Here is an 11,441-nt window from a genome sequence, read left to right on the forward strand (position 1 = left end):
TCACTGCCCTCTCAGGGTAAAAGTTTCAAGCCTGTTTAATCTCTGACCACACCCAGCACCACTGCTGGTTGAGCATCGTTAGAGGTGTGCACTTCTGTACCTGTACCCTCACCCAACAGTGATGTCATGGTGTACTGATACACCTGTGAGTACACTACATCATACTATCACTACTGATAGTTGTCACAAACAAGATTTTCAGGTGGTGTTAAGTTACTCTTTAAACACAGGCACATAAAAAATATATATGTACAGTATTATCACCAAAGTACTGCAATGACCCACACAGATGACAATTCACCTGCTTTCATCAAATGTGTTACACCAGTTGGAATTGATACAGATATATCTTATTTTTTAATTGTAAGAAGAGTACATATTAAAGGTGAACATTTGTTAGCCTCAATGTTAATGTAGAATGTAGTTAGGGAGGCTTTTGGTTCATGAGCTGAGAGCATCTTTGTGTTGTACCTTAGTATGTATGTACTTGAAATGCCCCTCCATGTGCGCTTTAATAGTTCAGGTTCCCAAATTGTTGCTTCTGTAACTACATGTTATTGCTGTTATTAGGAGCCTTCCTGAGTCACTAAAGTGGATAAAATAGTTCTACTCCTATGCCTAAAAACTGGGACCACTCTGAACAAGGAAAAACAGGCAGATTTCCCATATTTTAGGTCAGTTCACTTCAGAATCAGCACTGCCCTATAACATGATGCTGTCTGAGCATAGTGTTTCAAGACCACACACACCAGAACACACACACACAGAGTAGTTTGGCCCCTAATGAACTATTAGAGATAAGAGGCTGGGCTTTTAGTGCTAATGTAGCCAAGGTAGGGTAATCTGATGCCTTCAGGCTGATAACACTGTGTGTCTATATGTGTGTGTGTATGTGTGTGTGTGTTTGTTTGCGTCCATGAATGCATGTGTGTGGTTGAGAAATAATCATATCAGAGAGAAAAAGCCTAGCTGCAGTAAAGCCCACTGGAAAGGGTGACATGGCTGAGAAATAGCAATATGAATAAATATGAATTAGCTCCTATAAATAAATGGATATTATTATTTATCAAATATATTCTAAACTTTCACAAAAATCCCGCATACTCTATCTATATGAATGTTGAATTCATGCTCTCCTGCCATATTTCCTTTTTATTCCCTTTCTTCCTTCATTGTTAGTACTTCTTTCAAAAGGAAGACGCGTAATCAGATGAATCTGACGCTGACAGTAAAAAAAGATGAGGAAGATCACAAAGACAGCTTAGACCTCAAATAAGAGGATGATAATGGCAAACCAGATGCTCAGTGCTGAAGAAGAAAAACACTAAGAACAAAGAGGTACAAGGGTGGAGAAGTCAATCCAGAAGCTTTGTGCTTTGGGGGATAGTGAAGTGAACCAGAGTGAGCCAGGCAGTGTTTTTCCAGCTAATCCAATCAAATGCCATATTGATCTGAGGTGAGCCACAGTGGCTGCTGCTGAACTGGGGTTCATGGCTTCAAAATCAAATTAACAAGATTGAGTTATGGATATAACAGGTAGAGAGCTGCTTAATACAGCGTCTAAATGTATGTCTGGTTTCACATGGATATAGGCTCCAAGCACACACTTGAGTGCTTGCAAGGAGTTCATATTTTAGTAAAAAAATCGCTGCAGATTTTAGCTAGCTTGATGTTTTTTTTATGATCGAAAATAAAGCTTCCAAGCTTTATTTTTAGCTAATTTTCTTTCTTGGGACCAGTTTGTTGAGCTGGTCATCACCAGTTACATACTGTAGACTGCTGTGTACACCATGCACCCTTGATTGATCAAAGAGTACAAACTGTAGACTCCCTCATTCATAGGCTGTAGGATAAAAGCCATAAGCTATGCATATAACACTATTCCCTATAGCCATTTTATAGTTAAGTACTAATTTGTAGGAAAGAAAAGACAATGGGGGCAAGAACTGTGGGCAGCACTGTTAGTACTCCCCTTTGGACCTGTGATGAACAGAGCACTTCTGACTGGAGACAGCTGCTGCCCTCCGGAGGACATCTACCCACATTACCTTAACTGTTGTGTGAAGATGGCCCGGAGCTTAAAGGAATGTTTTAACCTTGTATATTTCCCATAAATTGTGTGCTATTGTCATTCTATGGGTCATGCTAACTTTGCACTCACCACCTCCACTGGGATTATGATTATCTGCAACATTTTTATTGCATTGCTTTTTAACATCATTAACTGGTGTAATAATTATTTTAACAATTGATTAATTAAATATATAATATGTAACATTTCCGAATCACAATGTCTGTAAACCCTAGACCTATGTTTTATTATTTTATTATTATTAGAGTTGTGTACTGACATTATCCAAAATGTTTCCAACAATGTTCAAACCCAGAGAAAGCTCTAATTCTGCTCTGGTTAGTACATTTCATCAGTCACCTGTCAACGGCGTCTTATCCGCTTTACGCATGCATTAACATTGTTTTAGGCTCCATTTTTACAATACACATTTTAGATCTTGGTCTTGATTTTAATGTTATGAAGGATTTTAGTCATCGGACGTAAAAAAAAAAAAACTCTTGAACAATGAACACTGAAGGAATCCCACCCAGAGAACCTAAATGCAATGACCTTACTTTACTATGGCATCAAACTTGTTATTATTGTTCTGATGTGAGAGACCCCCTAGTGGCAGAAATGACATATTGTACGATTAATACATTAACATTTACTCTACAAAAAAGGGCAAAAATAATGACATGGTAATGTGTTACCAGCTGTAACAGTTATTAAGTATTTTTTTCGTCAACTCACAAGTTATTTAACAAATATATTTTGCAGAACTATTAACTACTGAAATTTACAAGTGTATGCACATGTACCTGCTGTAAAAATGTCACAAGGGTCGTGCTTGTGTAGCAACACTGGTGCGACCTTACACACCGAATCAACATTTCTCAATAGTTCAATATAGAGAGCATCACTGATGTGCATCTACCATGAAGATGAATATAGTAGATATACAGTATATTATTTAAACAGAGAATGCTTGTATATCAAACATCAGGCTAAATGCCATATGAGAGCAGTCAGTGAGAGTAACAGACAGTGAGAGTAACAGACAGTGAGAGTAGCAACCATGAAAGAAATGGATATAACAACAGGAACCCTCAAACCCATTTGATGAAATCTTGCAATAAGTACTATCTTGGTTTAGCTTGTCCAAATGTCGCAAATGTGGAAAAGGCACCAAAGAAGTTTGGATTCATCCCTGTGGTAATGTTAAAGGTTTGTTTATAGTTTTTGCTGTTACTGGTTGTACAGATGTTCCTGTTATTCTGTCCACCCATAGTTTAAGATTGGAATGCTTCAGAGACACATTAATGTAAGATCACAATAAAACAAGATCCCACTTTGATTTTACTTATCATGTCCGGGAATTGTCAGATTTATTGGTAATACTTACATTTGACTGTGTGTCTGTATTTTGGATTACTTTTTCATCACAGTCATCCATGTCCATAGATGTTGTCTCTGTCTGCAAATGGAAGGCACAGCTAACATGCACCATTCAACTGTTCAGCGATGCATTTAGCCTGCCTTAGTCATCAATCTGAATATGGCATGCACCACTCAAGGTTAGTTTGTAAATGATTACAAGACCTCATATTTCTTATAGTACTTGTGCAAGTAATTCACTGCTAAACAGTGCTCAATGACATTACCTCAATGCTGCTTTTAATTCATTAATTCCAATGCAATATTGTGTATGTATGACTTTGATAATAAAACATCATTACACTGCTAAAGCTGAAATTAAAGCGTGAGATGAATACACTTCTTGTGTGAATACAACAAAAAGATCTGGAGTCTTACCTTGGCTTTCCTCCTACTAAACTGGAAGAGACCCAGGAGGCCTTTCTTTTCTGTTCTGCCCAAAGTGGTAGTACTGGCGCGGACAGAGTCTACAAAAAGAAAACAAAAAGGAAGAGGAGGAGGAGAGGAGTTGGACATGATAGTGTAAGTTCCTCATAAAAGCAAAGCAAATGAGTAAGACTCAACAGAGAAAAGGTTTGTGAGGAATTCAGTGAGTGACCAATGTTTCCAGCATGCATAGGTTAATAAGGTTAACAGCAGAATTGAGAGTGGGATTGCCATGACAGTAGAACAGTAGTTTTTTATTTCTATGTCCAATTAATTGGCTTTACTTGATAAACAGAAATATAATGTTGTGTGTGTTTATATTGGTCATTGGTTGAGTTTCCTCAGCAGAGGGCGCTATAGCTTTATTTTTCTTATAGACCACCTCTATCTAACCTTCCCAGTCTACAAAGCAGTAAGTAAGAATGTGTCATGATAAAACTGTTGCCTTGCAGACAGGGAGGGAAGGGAAACTAACTATTAAAGAGCTGTGCTACTGGGTTATTTGAATTCCAAAAAAGCAGAGGCGTACTATGTTCATAATAAGTCATTTTAAAATAACGGGGATTGATGATGTTAAGTACCAAAATTACAATGATATTAAACCAACAAATGATTTCTTTGAAGGGAAACAAGCAAACATTCACGTGGGGTTAATAGCAAGCAGCAGTATGTTAAACAGATACATTTGGTTGGAGCCAGCAACACTAAGACAGACCAGACTTATCATGACTAATACCTGAGTAGTTAAGAGCAGGGGCAGAAGCCATTTTAGGCTGGAGAACTGGAAAACATGACAAGGTTTTAAAAACACATGAAATCACTTATATATAACTGACCGGTATCAAAGATAATTAATTCATCTGTTGTATTTGCACTACACCACAACACAACTGGTCAAGTTGAACCAGTGGAAGAAACTCTGATGATTTTTTGCAATAAATCAGGTTACATGTCCTTAATAATCACTGTGAAAGACCAATATAGAGGCATTGTGTAATAGTATTTGACCATAAAAATTACATAATGTTCTAAATGTTCCTGCTTATATCTTTCATGACCACATATCACAAGATTTTCCTCCACGATGACGCTCTGTGACAAGAACAATATCTATAAATATCACTGGGTGTGGACAGTAACCATGGTAATGAACCATAACATCAGATCTTAGACCATAATCCAACTTCCTACTAGATAAAGGATGTTGTATTCTAGTTACTGTATCCCCAGAGACAAATTGTATTTACCAAGGTTCATTTAGATAAACATATAGTAAGAAACACAACACAAGCTTATATTTTTGTTTATGCTCTGTCGTGCCTGCTGCTGCTTTAACCAATATTGACTCTGATTGCATAAAACTTTATGACAACGAATATTTACATGGTTAGTCATGCTGTACTGCAGAATACAATTTAATTCTGGTTTGGTGGCTTACAGCCCTTGAAGCTTATTGAGCTTTTCTGGGTGAGTTTGCATGATAACTATACTTTGCTCAGCCTCCTGTTTAAGCACAATATGTGTTTTATTCTCGTTACTGATTTTACACCATACAATCAGAGAAAATATAATATTTTTCCCTGATTTCACTGAATATCTATGTGTTTCTATATGCATTCATACATTTTACAAAGACACTGTGATCCCTTATAGCAGTGTGTGCAACAGTATGCTGCTATGGGGACATTTGCAGGCCAACAGCAAGATAATATGACACAAAAGCGACAAGCCAAGGCACCTATCAGTATCCATGATTACGTCTTTTATCTGTTTTATTTAACTTACTCCCATAAGCCAGCACTTTCACAGAGCATAAATCAAGGTTGTGTTCTATTTATTTTAAATTCATTGAATTCAACAAAATAATTTTATATTTAAAATAACAACAATAACAATATATATTGTATGCTGAATAATTTAAAAATGACTGAACCTCAAAACAGATAATGACAGGTTTACCTAGACTCTGATCGTGTACGTAGAGCTCCTTGATCCCCAGCTCTGTCAGAGATTTGTCCAGTGGCAACTCGTGACGACTGATGCTGTCTTTCAGGAGCAGGACATGTGCAGGGTCAAACTCACACTTATCACAGATGACCGGTATCAGAGCCTGGAGTGGTACCACTGGGTTGACCCGAACCACTGCTTTCTGGCTGCCGTGGTAGTTCACCATCAAACGCACTGTTTTCTGATACAGAGAAGAGAGAATAGTGGAAAAAAAGGACAATAATGTCAAATTAGGGCAGATTTTTTTGGCCATTGTAGATCGGGCAGTCACAGAGCAGGGATTTCCACATCTCTTAAGCTTACTGACTGAACTTATGTGGTGTGTTGCTTTATTTGGAGTTTTAGAATAAAAACAGAACTTGTGAAATGTAAAATATGTGGATGGGAGAGGGGCCGAGAAAGAGACAAAGACATCCAAAGACATAAAGACACTTCAGTAATGAGTAACTTAAGGTTAGACTTTGGTTGCTGTCATTTAATAGACTAAAGATTATGCCTGTGTGCAGATGTGTGTTCATACATGCAATATGTGATATTGCATGTGTGTGTGCTAGGTAGTCAATCTTGCAACACTACACAGTGTTCTATATGGAGAACAGACAAGCTCTGTACAGCAGTCTTTATCACCAAGTGGTTCGTATCAGCCTCTTTAAAAACACACACCCCGCTCTTTAGTGGCTTTTGTATCTCAAGTAAAGTGACATTCAATGTTATGTATCACAACAGGGAAAGGTGCTTCAAATACATGAAAACACTCAGATCACCGGCTTCTGCCAAGGTCTAATGCCCTCTCCAGTAAGCCATTGGTTTCACAGTCAAAACTGTTTTTGATAGATGACAGAATAATAATTATACATAAGAGCAGTACAGTAGGAGCTCTTTGTATATTTAAAATACAGATATCAGACAGATAAAATTATATACTGTATATACTGTCAGGTCAGGGCTTTACTCCAAAGGTTAGTAGAAGGTGTTTAATTTCATTGAAATCCTAATAAAGACTGTTGCTTGAGGTTAAAGTCTGCCTTTAAAAAATTATGTAATTCATTGAATACTAGACTGGATGCAAGGTTTACACACGTTTAATGAGTGCTGGTTGAATCAGTCTAGTTACTTTTGAGAACATATACTGATGTTAAACTGTACTGCATTTTACTAAAACGTGTTTCTTACATTTTGTCCATTGCATTAATATCAGTGTGGGTAGATTCAACACAAACAACACCTCTAAATATAACACAACACAGTTCGACAACACCACAAAATGCAGTCTCCAAAATGATCATCAAGTTGAATCAACAACTTTCTCAAACAATTTCAAGAAAAACTGAACATAAGATATATTGCAGGACTCTCCTCTTAGACTGCATTCATTTTAGCTGCGTGTACCTAATAAAATGACAAGTGAACAATATATCACAATACATCGGCTGAGACTGGTGGTACAATGAAAACACAGATACAACAGAGAAAAGAGATGACTGACAGCAGTGTCTGAAATAGTGTCAGACTCTGGCCTGAGGCCAGGCAGGGTCAAAGAGAGAGAGCAGCCAGTGAGCCCTGAGAAGAGCAGAGAAATAATGCATGGTAACTAAAGGTAAGGCACTCATCAAATATTCAAACTGCAGGAGGAGAGCAGGGAGAGAACGAGACTAATGCTCTGTAGAAATAAGTGTGGATAGGCAAGTGTGATGTAGAAATAGATGACAAGACAGAGAGCAATACAGGTGATGAAAACAAAAAAGGCACATTTACTGAAAAACCAGACTGAAAAACCAGTGAGTAAGAACTGACTCCAATGTCATGCTAAGCCAGTTTAATCCCAACTGGCTTCCTACCTTAGCATGGGCCCTTACAGGTTTCACTGGCCTTGCTTTCTGCCAGCAGTCAGAGGTAAAATGTAGAAAAGGGACAGGGACATTACTGTATAGTACATGCAGACTACATTAAGGGCTTCTTCACTGTCAATTTGGACAACGGTAATTTCCATTCCAAAAAACACTGGTAGCTTTAGGATATTTTCTATAAATGTTATCATGTACATTCCTATTACTCAATTTGCACTAATTTCTTAAAATATTAAATGTCTCTGCAATCAAAACCCACAAGAATCCGAGCCTAACACACCCAATTTCAGCAGGTTTTAAATATGCTGTTTAAAATCCAAAGTACAAAGCACACATGACAAAAAGAACATCCAGATCACAGTATCAGACTCCACTGTTACTCACCTCTGGCACTTTGGGCGCTGGTCTACGCACCACTTTCTCCTCCCAGACTTTCTCCTTGATGAGGACACAGGCCACGTTGAGGGAGCCCAGCAGCGCGTTGGGCTTGAACCCCAAAGTGTGGCCCTCGGGTGACAGCAGCTCCAGGGTGTGCAATGCTGGATTCAAATGGTAGCGGCTACACTGCTCGACCAGCAGGTCCATCAGCGCCTTACTGAAAGAGGGAGAAAGAGAGAGAAAGGGGAAGAGAGAGAAAGTGAAAGACAGGGGAGGAAGGGAGGGAGGGAGTTGGAAGAAAGAACCACAGGAGGAGATGGGGAGAGAGGGAAAGAGAGAGAGGCAGTAGGGAAGATAGGGTTACAAAGCCTACCTAGCTTTAGCTCCGGTAAAGAGAATAGTAATTACTTCATACAAGAAAACAGGGACAGGGCCTGACGCGCTTGGAAGGGATGGCTAATTGACAGACACAATCGCTATGATGTTAAACACTGAGCTGTTTTGTAGATTTGACATGAATATCAAATGGCTGTCTTTGTAGCTTTTGCAGGAGAATTGAAAAAGAAGGCCCCAAAACAACAAGAGAAGGCAGAGAAGCCACTTATTATATATTGTATATTTAATCAGTGTGGTTTATCTAGACAGAAACAAGCCTTCACACAATAAAACAGCAGCCACAAAACAGTGGAATGGAGAAATACTGACAGATAAATTGCAGAGTACTTTTTGATATGACAAACTGCTATGTCCATCAAGCCACAGGAGAAGCTCTGAAGTCAGCTTCATGCTTTTTGTGTCTGTTTGTGTGTGTGTGTGTGTCGGGGGGGTTGCAGCTGATGAGAAGGCCTACAGTACTACCTGTCAATCCTCAGATAAAGAAACCAAGAGACAGTCTCCAATGTTTTCTGGGAACAGCCAGATCAGATGACAGAACTGAGAGAGATACCACTACAAAGGACACCATTGACAATCACTATCACATTGACGCTAAACTAAAACGACAATCTGCAATCTACCAACACAGTGTTCTGTGTTATGTGCTTCTTAAGCTGATTCTGCAGATTGTTTGTTAATCAAAAATACAATAACTATTTGAAATGAATGATCTAATATAGTGTTGAATTATTCAGCACTATTTGTACACTATGTATTCAAAGTTAAGTTAATTTTAATCTGTTTAACCCCTGTGGTTCACATGGGGTCATATTTATACAGGCATGTTACGGAGCCAAGGATTGTTGTTTCAAATCACATACAATATAGTTATATAGCATTTTCACAATATCACAAAGATCACAAAGTACCTCTGTATCTTTAAGATTTCATTTGCACATTTAAATCCTGGAAAAGAAAACTGTATACTATGAAGACAAATACAATAATTGTGTAACCCTATTATTAGATCAGTGATATTACAGTATTACATTACAGTACATCAATTCACAAAAACTATTTTGAAATATGACCACAATACACTGATTACTGTTTTTTTTTTTAAACGTATTATTACCTTACTTGGCCGGGTTGAACTGTACATGTTCATACAATAAACTGATTACAATGTGACACCTCTGCCTTATCTATCACAATTATGACCATATCTGACACAATATCAGTCAACAAACACAGCCCAATTTACTTTTACTACTAGTGAGAAGTAGCAGAGAAAAGTTTGTCAATGGCACGGGTCAGCCATCATTGGAACATGGTAGCCTAACCAATGACATACTGGCAACAAGTGTGCAAGAGTTTTTTGGAAATGCTGAAGTGCTCTCACTTCACACATTTTTATGCAGTGTTGTAAATACACTTAATGTTAATCTTAATGTTGATATGGCACACTGGTTAACATGAACATTTAAAAAGGTTTGCCTATAGTTATAATAAAAAGTGTCCTGTTGATCTGTACAAGGGAGGAATCCCTGATTTTCAGCCCCAAATTAGGGGCAGAGAGCACTTAGCTGGTTAGCCTTCATCTGTCATCTCTCTGGGACAAAGCTTGTGCTGAGTTTGGGAATGGGACCCCTTGACAAGGCCCCACTGGCACAGCAACCCAAACAAACCCAGAAGCCACAAACAGGCCTTATACTGTTTGTCCGGCAATGAAGTTTTGCTGAGCAATAGCTAAGCTCCTCATATTTATAGATATAATGTCATGTAAATATGGATGGATGGACAACACAGTATTCATGAGCAAATTACATTTGGTTTAAAGTAATTTTACAGCCAAATGCAATGTAAAAATAATACACCTAGAGTAAATGTATGCTTGTGTGCCCGTCTCTGCATCCTCTTACCTGCCATCCTCAGTTACAGAAGTCTGGTATCCCTGTGGTAGTGTTAGCTGTAAATCCACAGTGGGTCTCAGTATGTTCTCCTTGGCATCCATTCCTGATGTCCCTCCCCCATCAGGTACAGTGTTTCTGAAGATGTGGCGTGGGGCCGGCTGAGGGGCCGGTGGTGGTGGAGGGGCACGGGCCTTCATTCTCTTCCTGGGAGATGACAATGGCAAAAATAGAGGAGAATATTATTAACTTTTAGGTGGTTTGTTGTCGTTTCCTACATTGTACTAGGTTTTCAATGTAGGACTTTAGCACAGCATGTTGGTAAAAATACATGTTATACTTGAGTATTACATTTATAATTCCTAACAGTGTTTGGATTTTTGAGTAAAACACCTTTTTCATCTGATGATTTTCCCATTCTAACTATATTCAATCATTATTAAAACAAATAAAATGATGTAGCTGAATTTAAGTTTCTTTAGTCATTTTTTTTTTCTTGAGTTCAGTCTTAGTTACACAGCACAACAACCTAATGAACACAATCCTCGAGAATCCTCAAGAGCAGCCTGAATACCAATGACTTTTTTCTCTCCTTCTGTTTGTGACAAAACCATTTAGATTACATAACAGTCTACAGATATGCTGAGACAAACCCTTTTGGTTGTCAAGATGATCCATCCCTGAGCAGCTGCTTATTCCATCTGTTCCTAACACCCTCTCTATTATCACTCCAAAGCACTCTTACTCATACTTTTAGAAAATACTGCAATGTCTGTTTTCAAAAAGCTTTCTAAAGGAAAATGATAAACAGTTTTAATACAAACAATAACCATCATCCGATCTTAGGGCAGTTAAAGTAAAAGACATATTAAGACAATGTTGGGATCCAAGGATACCTTTAAATATGAACTTCATTTGAAGTGTTTAACTGAAACACAAAGGAACGTGTTGGGCCCAGGCCATGTGCTCTAAACAAAGGATTTTTCCAGAGGCCTTGTTGGAGCCATA

At 38.2% G+C, this 11,441-nt stretch overlaps 1 protein-coding gene across 6 annotated transcripts in view; it reads right to left on the reverse strand.

Annotated features, from left to right (window-relative positions):
• The window catches only part of cobl (cordon-bleu WH2 repeat protein), a 52,624-nt gene that overhangs the window by 29,986 nt on the left and 11,197 nt on the right, over nt 1-11,441 (reverse strand). For 3 of the 6 annotated variants that reach the window (XM_035671557.1, XM_035671556.1, XM_035671561.1), the window contains 6 exons: nt 10,446-10,640; nt 8,155-8,365; nt 5,876-6,104; nt 4,653-4,697; nt 3,869-3,957; nt 3,459-3,530 (listed from right to left, as the gene is read on the reverse strand). In XM_035671557.1, the coding sequence (XP_035527450.1) occupies nt 3,459-3,530; nt 3,869-3,957; nt 4,653-4,697; nt 5,876-6,104; nt 8,155-8,365; nt 10,446-10,633 (834 nt within the window). In that variant the 5' untranslated portion in view covers nt 10,634-10,640. The remainder of the gene's footprint in view (nt 1-3,458; nt 3,531-3,868; nt 3,958-4,652; nt 4,698-5,875; nt 6,105-8,154; nt 8,366-10,445; nt 10,641-11,441) is intronic. The other 3 variants (XM_035671558.1, XM_035671559.1, XM_035671560.1) reach the window with 3 other exon arrangements.

The sequence above is a fragment of the Morone saxatilis genome, unplaced genomic scaffold (genome assembly GCF_004916995.1).
Source record: "Morone saxatilis isolate NCDOM2014 unplaced genomic scaffold, NCSU_SB_2.0 Contig24, whole genome shotgun sequence".
In the NCBI taxonomy this organism is placed as follows: domain Eukaryota; kingdom Metazoa; phylum Chordata; class Actinopteri; family Moronidae; genus Morone; species Morone saxatilis.